Genomic DNA, 15622 nt, shown 5'->3' with positions numbered 1-15622 from the left:
AAAGTTAACCATATAACCCAGTAATCCGACACGTAGATAATTAATTAAAAGAAATAAAAATACATGTCTGCGTAAAAACTTATGTACAGTATTCATAGTAACTTTGTGAACAAGGGGAAATAACAAATTTTCATCAACAGGTAAGTGGTAAATCGTGATATATCCATGGAGTACTACTCAGCAATTAATAGGCTATCAAAACACAACAGAAATTAATCTTGCAAACATGCTGAGCAAAGAAGTCAAACACTGTTATATTTTGTGAATTACAAAATAGGCAGAATTTATCTATAGTGACAAAGCAAGATCAGTGGTTGCCTGGAACCAGAGGTAGTAGGAATCGACTACAAGGGCACCAGGGAGCTTCTTGGAGTATTGGAAATGTTCTATATCTTGATTTTGGTGGTTATTATGCAAGGTATATATATTTGTCAAAACTCTAAATGTACACTTAAATGGGTACATTTTATTGTATGCTAATTATACCTCATAGTTGATTTTTTTTTTTTTGTTTGAGACAGCATCTCACTCTGTCGCCCAGGCTGGAGGGCAGTGATGCGATCTCAGCTCACTGCAACCTCCACCTCCTGGGTTCAAATGATTCTCCTGCCTCTACCTCCTGAGTAGCTGGGATTACAGGCATGCGCCACCATGCCCAGCTAATTTTTGTATTTTTGGTAGAGGATGAGGTTTCACCATGTTGCCCCAGGCTGGTCTCAAACTCCTGACCTCAGATGATCTACCCACCTCAGCCTTCCAAAGTGCTAGGATTACAGGCGTGAGCCACCGCGCCCGGCCTCATTGTTGATTTTAAAAGCAAAAGAATTTGAGAAATATTTATATTTTATAATAAATTATTTTGTTAGGTATAATTACTTTTCCAAATTGGATTATCATTATAGATCTTTTTTGAAACACTTGTTTCTAAAATTAAAATCTGCCCTGACCAAATTTTCATTCAGATCGTTTCTTTGTAAACATCTTTTCTAAGAACAACTTCAAGTGCCTAACAGATGAGTTATATTCATCCTTTCTGTTAAAAAATAAGCTGGGATTTAAATATTCGAAAAGTAGCCTTTATCTTTTTCCTCACAAGGAAGAAACAGTACAGTTAACCTAGGAAATGTATCCCCACACGAACATCTTTTAAGACAATTGTTAGCAAAAGGAAAGCTTTGCTGGTAGAATAAAAATGTCTGGCCAGGCGCAGTGGCTCACACCTGTAATCCCAGCACTTTGGGAGGCTAAGGCAGGAGGATCGCTTGAGCCCAGACGTTCAAGACCAACTTGGGCAACATATTGAGACCTCATCTCTACAAAAAATTTTAAAAATTAGCCAGGCATGGTGGCGTGTGCCTCTAGTCCCAGCTACTCGGGAGGCTGAGATAGGAGGATCACTCAATCCCTAGAGGTCAGGGCTGCAGTGAGTCCTGATTATACCGCTGTACTCCAGCTGGGTGACAGAGCAAGACCTTGTCTGAAAAGAAAAAAAAAAATGTCCCTGTAGTGACCAGCCTCATACTGTTTCCTTTATGCAACTACTGACATGAAACTCTTTTGCAGTATTGACAGGACATGGTCCTTGACCTTCAGGTGCTTTCAGTCTAACAGAACAAAAAGAAAACACTAGAAACAATGAAGTGAGTTGAAGTGAATTTTGTTCAGAGAAGGGAGAGCTAGCAAGACACAGTAGAGCAATCAGGGAAGAAACACCTGAGCTTGAAAGAGAGAATCAAAATAGCATTTGAAACAGAGAGATGAGAGGAGTGCTGCATGTGCAGAAGAGAGTAAGCAGATAGAATTTATTAGAAAATGGAGTACATATTGCAGAGTAGCAAAAAAATTAATGTGGCATAAAGTAAAATAAGCTTGAGTTATAATTATTGACCTAGATAGATCTAAGATGCATATGATGTTGAGTAAAAGAAGCAAATGAGAGGTGGAGAAATGCAGTTAGCAATTCATCTGTTCATCAGCCTGGAACTCTCCCTTGACCTTCAGATCCGTATAAACATCTGCCTACTGGGTATCTGCACCTGGATATATCTCATATTCTATCTGGCCCAAAATTAAAGTTAATGCCTTCTCCCTCAAACCTGTTGATCAATCAGCAAATATTTAATGAACACTTACAATATCCCAGACACTGTGCTAGAGATAGAGCAGAGAATGAGACAGACGTGCTCACAATTATTAGAAATAATACAATTCAAAAATAATTGAAGTTGTTCATGGTGCTGAGGGAGAGAATGAGAAATGGGCTGTGTAACTAGAGAGGCTAGTCCAGTGTGGAATGAGCCCTTTCAGATGAATAGGCACTTACCTAGGTAAACAGGAAAAGTGGGATGTGACCCCAGCATAGGGAGCAGCTGCAAGCGAGAAGGCCCCGTGTTGGAGGGAACATAGTGCTCAGTGAACTGAGAAGTGGCCAGTAATGATGGAGCAAAGAGAACTAGGCAAAGAGTGGCGGGAGAAGACAAGTAGTAGATTGAACAAAACTTGATTGTTTGTCTGGAGGGGATGTGGGAAAAGGAGGTCTTAACTCCCAGGTTTCTGGCTTGAGCAGCAGGGTTGGTGGTAGTGTCGTTTACTAAACCAGGGGACACTGGAGCCGGTTTGAAGCTGGAGGCAGGGTGGGAAGGGAAAGATTTGAGACACCCAAGAGGAAATGCCAAACAGACAATTGAACATAAAGGTCTGGTGCTCCTAAGAAAGATCCAGACTAGAGATCTGTGTTTGTAATTGATGACACATACATGCTAATCAAAGCTAAGGAAATGAATGAAAGTGCATAGGGTGAGAGCAGAGTGGGAATAGAAGAGGACCTAGAATCAAGCCTTGCACATGTGTATCATGGTTGCTCTTGCCCCTTTTCCCAATCTCAGTGAATGACACTACTATCTACTATGTTGCCCAAAGCACTTTTTCCTTGCCAGTCACGAAGTAAGTCTTACTGATTCCATTTGTTGTCAGTTCTGACGCAGGAAGACCAGGTGCTGCCTCTATTTGTTGCCCTCTAGTGGCAATCTAGGGTGTGGGTGGGCCATCAAGAAAAGCAGCTGTTCTAAGCTTTTGAGCCACATGAGGCATGGCTCATGAGGCATGATGGCTAGATGAGGTTTGGCCATTTCTGGATTTGGAGGCCACTTGGAGAGTCAAAGACATTGAGCACTTACTGACTTAACAGTTTATCTCCTTCTCTACCTTGTCTGTTCCCATCGCTGTCCTTCCAGGAATGAAAGGGGTTTGTTTAATTCCAAGCTCCATCTATAGGCTTCAGCACATTAAATTTTATCTCTTCATTTTCAGCCAAGCCCTACACCATACCCTCAACATCACTAAACCATAGGAGAGACCAAGAGAGGATTCAAACACAGCCCACTTCCTCTACTGAGACTAAATCCAGGAAGTTGGTCCCAGCCAGTTTTTCTGTACTGTGTGTGCTTCCATCTCCATATCTCCCCACACCCTGAAATAATCCCCCATAAAAAATTTTAAAGTTGTCTTTCTTGAATTCTTCTGTGGTTAATATTATGCACAGCCACCCTTGAATTTTTAAAATTCTGTAGTGAGCATTTTTTTATGTGTGTTTCTTTTCTTCAGATCCCAGCTCTCACTATGTGATCACCCTGAAAGCATTTAATAACGTGGGCGAAGGCATCCCCCTGTACGAGAGTGCTGTGACCAGGCCTCACACAGGTAAGGTATCCTATCTTTCCTAGTCTCCAGCACTTTTCCCAGCAGCTTAGGCAGAATATTGGCATGAGGCCTATCCCATAGGTGTTAGTGAAGAAAAAGCGTATGGCAGTTTCGGGTGCTGACTTCAAATGGGAAAGTAGGCTTTCAGCATGGAAAGTTCTGTTAATTTCTGTTTTGCTTTTTTGAAAGATACTAATTCTGCCACGTCAGCCATTCTGTGTAGATATAGACACATGTTTTTAATCTGTTAGGATGTGGAAAGCAGAGTTTTTAGATAATTAAAAGTGATTTTCCATCTTTTGGTCTTGTGAGTTGAAACTAAAGTGAGTCAAAAACAAAAAAATGTAGGTTACTGACGGTGGCAATGAATGCACGTGATTTGTGAACCCAACATCATTTGCGTTACTAGCCACCTGAGTTGGTTAGGAAAGTGTTTTTCTATGTGCCTTCGTAAGCTTGAGTATAAGGTCAGAGATACTATCCATTTGATCAGTTATACATTTATTACAAACGAGACCAAATATTCATTGTTTTTCTTTGAATTATCTACTTAAAATATCTCTAAACGCCGGGCACAGTGGCTCATGCCTGTAATCACAGCAATTTGGGAGGCCAAGGCAGGCAGACTCCGAGGTCAGGAGATCAAGACCATCCTGGCTAACACGGTGAAACCCTATCTCTACTAAAAATACAAAAAATTAGCCAGGCGTGGTGGTGGGCGCCTGTAGTCCCAGCAACTTGGAAGGCTGAGGAAGGAGAATGGCATGAACCCAGGAAGCAGAGCTTGCAGTGAGCCAAGATCATGCCACTGCACTCCAGGCTAGGCGACAGAGTGAGATTGTCTCAAAAAACAAAACAACCATCTGTAAAATAAAGTAGTATGCATGTCATGTAAATTTTTCTATAGATATATAAGACATCTAATTTAGATCTGAAAGAGAAAGTTTATTGAAGTAAATATGTTAGAGTTACAAATTTTTTTTCTTTTTCTTTTTTATTATACTTTAAGTTTTAGGGTACATGTGCACAACGTGCAGGTTTGTTACATATGTATACGTGTGCCATGTTGGTGTGCTGCACCCATTAACTCTTCATTTAACATTAGGTATATCTCCTAATGCTATCCTCCCCCTCCCCCCACCCCACAACAGGCCCCGGTGTGTGATGTTCCCCTTCCTGTGTCCATGTGTTCTCATTGTTCAGTTCTCACCTATGAGTGAGAACATGCGGTGTTTGGTTTTTTGTCCTTGCAATACTTTGCTGAGAATGATGGTTTCCAGCTTCATCCATGTCCCTACAAAGGACATGAACTCATCATTTTTATGGCTGCATAATATTCCATGGTGTATATGTGCCACATTTTCTTAATCCAGTCTATCATTGTTGGACATTTGGGTTGGTTCCAAGTCTTTGCTTAGAGTTATAAATTTTTAAAAAGGGCACTGGAAACCAAAGAATTTATTTTCGGAAATGTTCTTTTTCATTTATTTCCGAAAATTTTGATTCTTTATTGTCCAGCGATATCTGCTGGATACGTTGCATAATTGTGCAGATTTGGTAACATTATTAAGGAAGGCTTACCTTTCCTGAAGGAAGAGTACACCCTTGAGTTCCTTTTGCTTTATTTGGGTGTGAGCTATGTCACTCTACTGCCATTAGACCCAGAACATCAGGGGGCCTGATATTCTCTGTCCTTTTTTTAAGCTTCTATTTAAGACAACTACGTGTTTGGTAGTTCTGTTCTGTCTTCTATATGCTTACAGTTTATAATTCCTTTTAGAAATAGCTTTAGTATTACAAAAAGGAGCAAAAATTAAGTGAAAAAGAGTATTTAAATAAGTGGTCTGCGACTTTCTAAAATCAGGCTATAATAGTAAAAAACAAATTTGACATTACTTCCTTTTATGTGGCTTAAAAATATAGCCTACTGGCTAGAAATATACAAGAAAATGTTCATAAGTCATGTAATCTAGATATGTTTTCTAAGGGTTGCTACACATAAGAAAAAAAATTTCTGCAAGAATTCTGATGACTTCTACACCTGAAGGTGCATTTTCCGTAACTAATTGGTATGTGTCCTGCCAAACTTTGAACAAAGCTCTTGGTTATATAATGTATGCTGCTCCTCTGTTATTTTTAGTCCTCATTGCACAGGAAATACACAAATGGAGACTGTTACTTTAGCTTAGCAATTATTCATAAACAAGGTCCTTGCCATTCCACATTTTGAGTAATAAGGGCTAGTCACCATGACTATGTGAGAAACCCATTGTAAACCGTGAACTTAAATCAGTATGTGTAAACGTAGAAAACCTAAGCATGAATTGGGAAAGCCCATATGGATTCTGCTGTATTGCCCTGGGCCCATGGTGCATGGTGCTTTTGTGCTCATTCTGGCCTCAGAGAAGGTGTCTGTTGTATGTGGCACAGGACAGCTCCATGAGTATAGACTTTCCATCAAGTAAGTACGTACAGTACTCTGATTGCTAAAGTTTGTGAAGTTTGTTACTTGGAACTGTGATAACCATGGCATTTCCCTTAAGTGGTGGGAATTCATCACTGGGTTGTTCTCTGACTCTGTGGAAGAAACTATGGTAGATAGTCCAGCATGGCGTCAGCTTACCTTTCCTGAAGGAAGAGTACACCCTTGAGTTCCTTTTGCTTTATTTGGGTGTCAGCTATGTCACTGTACTGCCGTTAGACCCAGGACATCAGGAGGTCTGAACTTGACTCTTTGTGGGTATCAGATACCCTCAATATCCATGGCTGACATTCAAGACAGGTTTGAGAGTTTGACCCTTACGTGAATAGTGATATGCACAGATAACTCTTGTCCCAAAAATTCAGCCACATTCACTGAAATCTCAAACCATGAGCTTTGTATTGCTTGTTTAGAAATTGTACCCCTGATTCTAAAAGCAGTTTTTGTCTTCGTGAGCCATTTTGGTTTTTGGGTTTTTTCGTTTTCTGAGACAGAGTCTTGCTCTGTCACCCAGGCTGGAGTACAGTGGTGCAATCTCGGTTCACTGCAGCCTCCACCTCCCAGGTTCAAGTGATTCTTGTGCCTCAGCCTCCCGAGTAGCTGGGACCCCAGGCACCTGCCACCATGCCCAGCTAATTTTTGTATTTTTAGTAGAGATAGGGTTTCACCATATTGGCTAGGCTGGTCTTGAACGCCTGACCTCAGGTGAGCTGCCCTCCTCTGCCTCCCATAGTGCTGGGATTACAGGCATGAGCCGCTGCACCTGGCCTCATGAGCCTTTTTGAACAGGAGGTAGAATTTTCAAGTTTTAAGCATGAATACATTAATATAATCACTGGATTATAACATTTAATATGCCTATAGAATGCAGTAGAGAATATAGTTTATTACTGCTTCTCTTAACATTTTTCTGTAATTTTCTCCTGAAAGAACACAAGTGGAAATAGTCTTTTAAATGAATGGTGGTTATCTATTAACTCCGAATTTTCTTTCTTTTTCTCCATTTCTCACTTTTCATTCCATTGTATTACCCTGCATTTCCCTTTTATTTTATTTTTGTTTACATTAAAATGCCACTTCCCTTTTTAAATTATTTTCTGCTCAGACACTTCTGAAGTTGATTTATTTGTTATTAATGCTCCATACACTCCAGTGCCAGATCCCACTCCCATGATGCCACCAGTGGGAGTTCAGGCTTCCATTCTGAGTCATGACACCATAAGGATTACGTGGGCAGACAACTCGCTGCCCAAGCACCAGAAGATTACAGACTCCCGATACTACACCGTCCGATGGAAAACCAACATCCCAGCAAACACCAAGTACAAGGTACTGACACATTTGCCCTGGCTGAAAAAAGCTAAGCATTGATATTTTCTAATTTTAAAGTTCTCAACTCATGTTTTTTTCAGAATGCAAATGCAACCACTTTGAGTTATTTGGTGACTGGTTTAAAGCCGAATACACTCTACGAATTCTCTGTGATGGTGACCAAAGGTCGAAGATCAAGCACATGGAGTATGACAGCCCATGGGACTACCTTTGAATTAGGTATGTGTTGTCAAGAAACCATGTCACGTGGCTGCTTTTACTTCCCAAGGAAAGAATTGAGTGCATGAATTGACATATTTACAAAACACAGTGAGCAACTACATTTGGAATTCAGTGTTTGCTATTTCAGCTGACAAGTTGTGTTTTTTTAATTACTGAACAAGAACATTAGCAAATAACAGGATACTACAGGGAAAACATGATAAATTACAAAGCAGTGGGTAGATGTAAGGGATTATTGCCATTAATCCTGCTTTACTGATAAACTGAGATAGAAAAGATGAAGTGACCAGCCCTTGACCAAGCAGTTCCACTGCCATGCTCGCTTGGAGCCTGAACACTTTGCTAGGTGACCCCAAAGCTGCCTCTGCAGTTTGCTTGCAAGCAAATTAGCGTCTTGTAAAATCTTCCACTGAAATAATCCTTAAGGTCTTTGTAAGTGGACACGAGAGGGAAAAGATGACTAAGCAAATTAAAGAGAGAACAGGCTATCTGGGTTTGAGATTCTGTTTGGTTTTTGCTGGCTTTTAGACATCCCTTTCTGCTACCCCCTGGGCTTTCCTAGTCTAGGGGTATGCATAACCATTTCAAATCTCGGTCTATTTTGGCCTCCTATTTCTCTCCTATATGAATAATGAAAAAATGGAGTTATAAATTCTCCACAAACTGGGCTTGGCCTCAGTGTCTTTTTGTCTTCTTCACAGTTCACTGGACTTCGTACAGAGAAAAGGGTTGGATTTGAAGAGTTAGAAATACAGGGCATGAAAGTTTAAATAGACCTTGAGTTTGCTTTCTTTGCCAACCATTTTAAGAAAATGTTTTTACTTCAATCCCAACCCATTAGCTAACAAATGACATTGTGTTTTCCCTTAGGATATTTGCATTTCACCAGGCTTCCTTACATTTTATACTAAGAGAATTCTAGTATTTTAGGAAGAGTTGAGTAAATTTAAGGATGTACTTAATTTGCTCATTTTCCTACTAGTGTGTTAAAAGTTTTCAGCTATCACATGGAAACACAGGAAACATATTGTCCTGTTGCATAAACGAACAGCTTCACTTTAGAGCTGTAACCTCAATAGTTGGCAGTATGTTTGCAGAATAAACTCATAGTGAAAAATAATAATCTGTAAATCATCTATTCTTTGAAGAAATAGGGCTTTTTAAAGTTTTATTTGGGGCTGGGATTGGTGGCTCGCACCTGTAATCCCAGTGCTTTGGGAGGCCATGGCAGGCGGATCACCTGAGGCCAAGAGTTCGAGACCAGCCTGGCCAACATGGCAAAACCCCATTTCTACTAAAAATACAAAAATTAGCCAGATGTGGTGGTGCGCACCTGTAATTCCAGCTACTTGGTAGGCTAAGGCATGAGAATCACTTGAACCCAGGAGGCGGAGGTTGCAATGGGCCGAGATTGTGCCACTGCACTCCAGCCTGGGTGACAGAGCAAGACTCCATCTCAAAAAAAAACAAAAAAAAACAAAAAAAAAAACCCAGCTATATTTGGTTAGGAGAGCCAACTATAAATGAGAGAGAAAACTGTTTTACAATTTACAGTAGTCTAGCAAAATAATCCAATGTGACAGGGAAAAAGTCATCTTGGACAAATTACGTAACTTCTCTAATTTTTTGATGTCCTGATCCATAAAGCAGAGATGGCGATAACTACCTTTCAAATTTTCTACAAATACTAAGTGAGATACTATGTGTACGTTACCTGGTATACAGTAGGTACTTGGTACAAATGCCACTGACTTTCCTACCTAATTATCCTGTTTATCCCTGACTCCCAGCCAAGATGCCATTTCTGTATCTTCATAGTATGGTATTTCCTCTTTGGTACTCTGCATATTCTTCTTTTTATTGGAACTTTTGATAGACAAACTGATTTCTTTGAAGCTGGAAGCTTTATCTTTTTTGCCTTGTGCCCTTTATTTTGCCTTATAAGTGGAAAAGGTTGAAGAAATAGTGAACTAATTTGAAATGGACAGAAATTATTAAAAATATTATTTTGTAGTTCCAACTTCTCCACCCAAGGATGTGACTGTTGTGAGTAAAGAGGGGAAACCTAAGACCATAATTGTGAATTGGCAGCCTCCCTCCGAAGCCAATGGCAAAATTACAGGTAAGATGCAATCAAGTGTGCATTTCTTTGTGCCCTCTTCCTGCCTGACAGCAGTATTCCAGGAGAGTACTGTGCTGCTGGGAGAAGTGCAAGTCTGAAGCCTGGCTTGGTCATTTTATGGGAAGGTGTGAGTCATGATGGTCCTTGAAATTGGGGCGAGGCTGTGCTGGTCGCCCTTAGCGGCATAAAATGGGTTGCCTGTTGGTGGTTCTGACGGCAGTCGGGGATGTGAGGCACTAGACAGCCTTTGGCTATAGCGGGACTTTGTAGACATTTATTTTCCTTAGGAAAGCTGTTCTTCTCTGTCTCTGCCTAGATGGACAGCTTCAGAATTATATACCCCCTCCCTGGTTCTATAGTGTAATAATACCCAATAAACAGAGATTCTGCTCTTGTACCCTGAAGCCACAAAAAAAAAAAAAAAAAAAGGCCCATTAGATATTTAATTCCTTTTCCCCACCCCCCGAGACCTGCTGCTTCAAGTACCTGTGCTCTTATAATTAGAGTTAAAAGTGTGAACTGGCCTAGGCCTTTGTAGGGACCTGGAACTTTTTCCTTGTACTTTCAGAGGAAAACCTTCCACAGTAGAGGGGACACTCTGCCTTCCTCAGCCTTATCAGGGAGGGAAGCCTGATGGGGTTCAGCTGCTCTTCCCTTGGCACCTCTGCCCCATGTAGGTGTGTACTGAGGAACTGGGGTTTGCCCTGAAGTTCCTTTGTATGAATAGGTGGCCTAAGGAAATGGAAAGCGTTTCTTAGCACTGTCCTGCTTCTTGCTTTCAGTAGGAATCTCTTTCCATGCATCCTGGTCTTTAGGTCATTTTTTTAGGTTTTGACTTTGCCTCTTTTGTGAAAGAATGAATCATGACTTGACTTGTATTACATTTTACTTGGTCTTTTAAAACTGGCAGCAGCGCAGTGCCCTTTTGCTGTGGGTCAGATAGATTCATGGTTGTGACGCTTCCCTTCTCAATGTGGGGATTAAGTGCCCCCTGGTGGAAGTATCAGGTGACAGTTCACTGTGGCTCTGCCCAGGAGTTCCTAGGAGATCACATTGGTAAGAGCTGAAACAGCCTGTCAGGCAATTCCTGGTTTTCAAAACTGCATTATTTTAATTGTAGACCCTTGAGGGTACGTTATTCAGATATTATGCTATAATATGCATATGATGTAATAGGTTCTTATTGATTTACTGAAGGCAAAAGGAAAAGCAGGAGTGAGATTTCTTTTCCCATTAATTCCTTTGGACAGGTTACATCATATATTACAGTACAGATGTGAATGCAGAGATACATGACTGGGTTATTGAGCCTGTTGTGGGAAACAGACTGACTCACCAGATACAAGAGTTAACTCTTGACACACCATACTACTTCAAAATCCAGGCACGGAACTCAAAGGGCATGGGACCCATGTCTGAAGCTGTCCAATTCAGAACACCTAAAGGTAATGCTCCCCAAGCTGAGGGTTTTGTTGTGTGTCTCTTTAGTGGGGCTATGCTGACACTATCACTTGAGCATATAGGGTCTGTGGATAATATATGAAGTCTTAATGATGAGCTTGTGAGCCATGTTGTGAAGATTTATCCCAGAATGATTCCTCACCTACTCATTGACCACTAAATCAGTGCTCCCTGGGTTACCAGCCTAAACATATCATATAAAAAAGGACATTGGCTCCAGGCTATTTGGGGCAGATGAATTGCAGTGTTCTAAAAGTTTTTACCAGTCAGATCAGATGTGATTCTTTTGGTTCCCATATAGAGAAATAGTAGTGCGTTCTTGTGATGGATGGTTCAACTCAGGCAGGCTGTTAACCTGAAAGACTTATTTGTGGACGTTACAGAGAAAAAGAGACTAAAAAGGGCCTTTTAAATAAAACCCTAGATAAGAAAATAAAGATAAAGCACTGAACCAAGTGAGCCTAGCCTAATAAAATTTAACTGGGGACTGAATCTAAGGAATTATGGAAGCCCTGTATGAATTTAATTTCTGTTAGTACTAAAGTCAAGTTTCAGTTTGTTTGGAAGTTTGTGGGGGTTTTAATTTTTTTCCTTTAAGAAGTTCTGCCTGTCCCATCTTCAAAGCTTGTGATCCTTGCTCTTGTTTTTTCTTCCCCTGTGCTTGGCCTGTTAGCGGACTCCTCTGATAAAATGCCTAATGATCAAGGTAAATGAGTAGATGGCCTCTCTTTTCTTTCCTTTCTTTTGTGACTTATTATTAGCTTTTGGTTTTTGTTTCTTTTTTTTTTTTTCCTGAAAAGTCAGCACTATGTGTTAAAAGCCACACATTTATTGGCCAAAGTAGAGTTGAGTCCATGTTCTGAAAAGCTGGGGAATTTATGTAGAAGCTAACTAGGCTGGCAGAAGAAAACTGAACCAATAAACTGGTCCTGCAGCTGTAGGAGATTGGTCTTAAGTGTGGATCAGATCATGCTTTGTGCTAAGATATTGAAGTTCTGTGACGATAGGCATTTAAGTCGTGATTAGACCGATCATACCAATTGTTCATATTTGTAGCGATTGTTCATATTTGATCATACCTATTGTTTATATTTGTAGCATCTAGAATTTTATTAGTGTCTTCAAGTGGAAAGTTGTATCACATTCAGTGAATACCCTATTTTACTCTTCCCATAAAGAATCCACAAATTTACCTTACTAAATGTTGTGATTCTCCGTGACTAAATTACTGCTTTGTTTATTCTGTTACCATAAACTTAATTCAGAGCTCTTTTTTCGTTTCTCCCCTTAAATATATCTGATCATATTAAAAGAGGATCGAAACTATTTGAAATAAAAACTTATGCCGGGTACGGTGGCTCAGGCCTGTAATCCCAGCACTTTGGGAGGCCAAGGTGGGAGGATCACTTGAGCCCAGGAGTTCAAGACTAGCCTGGGCAACAAAGTGAGACCCCCTCTCTACAAAAAATGGAAAAAAAAAGTTAGCCGGGCATGGTGGCACACACCTATAGTCCCAGCTACTCCAGAGGCTGAGGTGGGAGGATTGTTTGAGCCTGGGAGGTGGAGGCTGCAGTGAGTCGTGATCACACCACTGCACTCCTGCCTAGGCGACAGAGTGAGACCCTGTCTCAAAAAAAAAGTAAGTAAATAAAATAATAATAATAGTGATCATTGAAATGGGGACTTAGGAAACAGGGGCCTCCACGTCACCATTCTTGAAACCATCTGTCAGCAGTCTTTACACTGTAACTGCCATGGTGGAGGGCTAGCTATACTTTGTGGTTTTTATCTCTAGGACGTCAGCAAATGCTAGTGTGTTTTCCATACTGAGAATGAACATTAAAAGTAAATTTAATGATTGCTGTCTTGGTTTAAGAGTAGTTATTAGAAATGCAAGTTATTTGGATCTTGGCTAATGGCAAGGAAGAGTTAGAACTTGAGGTATCAAGTTTTCTAAAACACTTTGGAAATGTGTTTGCATTCAGTGAGTCTTTTGCTGTACATTGGAGAAACTGCAAACATACTTTTTGTTGTGCGAAAGTGCAGGAATATAAAAATACCCATAATATATATATGCACAGAATATAAATGGGCTCATTGTTTTCTCACTTGATTCCATAGCCAAAGTGCAATTCTTAGCTGCATGACACCTCTGGTATTTAAAATTCTTTACCCATTGATATTTTTGGTGCTCGGTTCATCCTTGGAATTTCTTGTTCATAGTTTACATTCAAGAGAAACAGTGTTGGGAAATACAGGAATATAAACCATCCAGTTTGTTAGCAATGTGTGTTCTTTGACAATTATGTACATAATCCAGTGCTCTGGATAGTTTGGCTTAAATGTAGCCTAGCTGTCAACTAAGTACACTTACACCTGAAGAGCCTTGCAGGTGCTAAGCCATCTCCACCAGCTAGACTTTGTCATAGTAAAAAGCATATGAGGAACAACCGGACTCTTAATCTATGGTGTGTGTCATCTGAGATAAATGATGGCATCAGAAGTAAGGAGATGAAGTAATATGTGTGGACAATGGAAAAAGGGCCAGGGACTGTGAGTAAATTCTAGAATATGCCCTTTTAGATATCCAAGAACTCCTATTACCTTCTTTTGGTAGGTTTTCAGCTTCTGGAAGCATAGCATTGTTTTAGTCACTCAATTATTCTGTTAGATGAACTGCATACACAAACTTCAGATTTTAATTTATTTCATCAAATATATATATCTCTCCCCTGATAATTTGTAGAAGTACTTGACATTAGGTCTAATGTTTTGCAGAAACACCTAGTTTATGCATTTCTAGTAAGGCTTTATTTGTAGAAATAACTCTCATTTATAAGTGTTTTTTGAAGCTTCATGCTCTCTGCCTCTGTAAAGAGAAGATTATACTCTTTCGTGAAGACTTTTTATGCTTATAATAGGAGTAGTTAACATTTATGGAACATCTACTATGTGTCAGTCAGTATTAAAAATATTTTATGGTATTAAATTTCCATTTAATCCTCAGAACAGCTTTGTGAAATGGATACCATTATTATCCCTGTGTTACAATGAGAAAACTGAGGCCCAAAAAGAATAAATAACTTGCCCAAAGTCAAACAGTTGTATATGATGGAGGCAATATGCAAGTGCAGTCAGTCTGTTAAACAGTGTACTATATTAGCCTCATAGTTAACTTCATAAAACAGCTTTTACTTTGCAATTCTTTCAGACCTCTTTTTCAGGAGAACTATGATACTGCTTTCTGGGTATAAACCTTAGATTGATACCTTTGCTTTATTGGAAAAAGGTCCTTGTATCTGCTTTTCCCAAGCAGCTTTTCCTGTAAATGTGAAGAGCAAAATTCAAGACCAAGTATAAGAATTTTTTTAAAAACTGATATTTGCACTTTCTGAGGCCTCCTTCTGGGGTGGTCCTAGGCCTGAGGTCAGCAGCCTCACTTAGTATGTTCCCTGATGATGGATTAGGAGACAGTGTCTTTTTGAGCAACTAGGAGGAAGACTGTTTTTTTCAGTCTCTGAATGTTTAGGTGACTGAGCAGGAACTGAGAACCTGATTTGAACTTCCATTTACCTTCCTGCTCCTGCTTAGCTTAGGGTAACTTTATATTCAGAAGGACAACTTTGTAATTTGAGAAAAGAATCTAAACAATACTAATACCTGCTAGGTCAGATGTTAGTATCCACATAGCCAGGTCCCTTGGAAGAGTATAGTTCTTCAATGTAGACATTAACCTAATTAGTCCCCTTGGTTCCTTTTCTAGGAGAAGCTACTTTTGCTGTAAGTCCTCTGAGCAGTCCTTTGGGAACTGTTTCCTAAGCTAGAGAAATAGCACCTGCTGTCCCAGCTTCTAAACAGCAGTGACAGTCAGCTCACAGCCGTGAGACAAGTGTGTCAGTCTTTCAGATGCTTCATTACATAGAAAGCTATACCTTAGTTTGCTTTCCACACATAGACTATAGATCCCCGTGATTTATGTGCTACTTTATTTTCTCATGGACAGAATAGACTAAAAATTGTGTTTTTTGTTTAAAACACTCCCTAGCTATGAAGTGGACTGTCACGCCAAATGTGTGGGGTCATTATTGACATGATTTCTTCTCCTTTAGCCTCAGGGTCTGGAGGGAAAGGAAGCCGGCTGCCAGACCTAGGATCCGACTACAAACCTCCAATGAGCGGTAAAGCCCTTCCTATGGCGTTTTTTGCTTACTATGGACATGAAGCAGTTTTGCTTAAATTTTTGAAATGTCCTTTATAGCTTGTGTGTGGTGGGTTGTACCATATTAACCTGTTTTCTTTTATTA

At 40.0% G+C, this 15622-nt stretch overlaps 1 protein-coding gene across 8 annotated transcripts in view; it reads left to right on the top strand.

Moving 5' to 3' along the window:
• Positions 1-15622, top strand: part of NEO1 (neogenin 1) — a 267305-nt gene that overhangs the window by 226569 nt on the left and 25114 nt on the right. For 4 of the 8 annotated variants that reach the window (XM_032174196.2, XM_032174198.2, XM_032174189.2 and 1 more), the window contains exons 16-22: positions 3604-3699; positions 7287-7510; positions 7594-7732; positions 9750-9857; positions 11108-11302; positions 11992-12024; positions 15428-15496. In XM_032174196.2, the coding sequence (XP_032030087.1) occupies positions 3604-3699; positions 7287-7510; positions 7594-7732; positions 9750-9857; positions 11108-11302; positions 11992-12024; positions 15428-15496 (864 nt within the window). The remainder of the gene's footprint in view (positions 1-3603; positions 3700-7286; positions 7511-7593; positions 7733-9749; positions 9858-11107; positions 11303-11991; positions 12025-15427; positions 15497-15622) is intronic. The other 4 variants (XM_032174190.2, XM_032174195.2, XM_032174192.2 and 1 more) reach the window with 3 other exon arrangements.

The sequence above is a fragment of the Hylobates moloch genome, unplaced genomic scaffold, assembly GCF_009828535.3.
Source record: "Hylobates moloch isolate HMO894 unplaced genomic scaffold, HMol_V3 SCAFFOLD_14, whole genome shotgun sequence".
NCBI lineage: Eukaryota > Metazoa > Chordata > Mammalia > Primates > Hylobatidae > Hylobates > Hylobates moloch.
The sequence above is the reverse complement of the archived record's forward strand: the minus strand, read 5'-3'. Positions and strand labels throughout refer to the sequence as shown.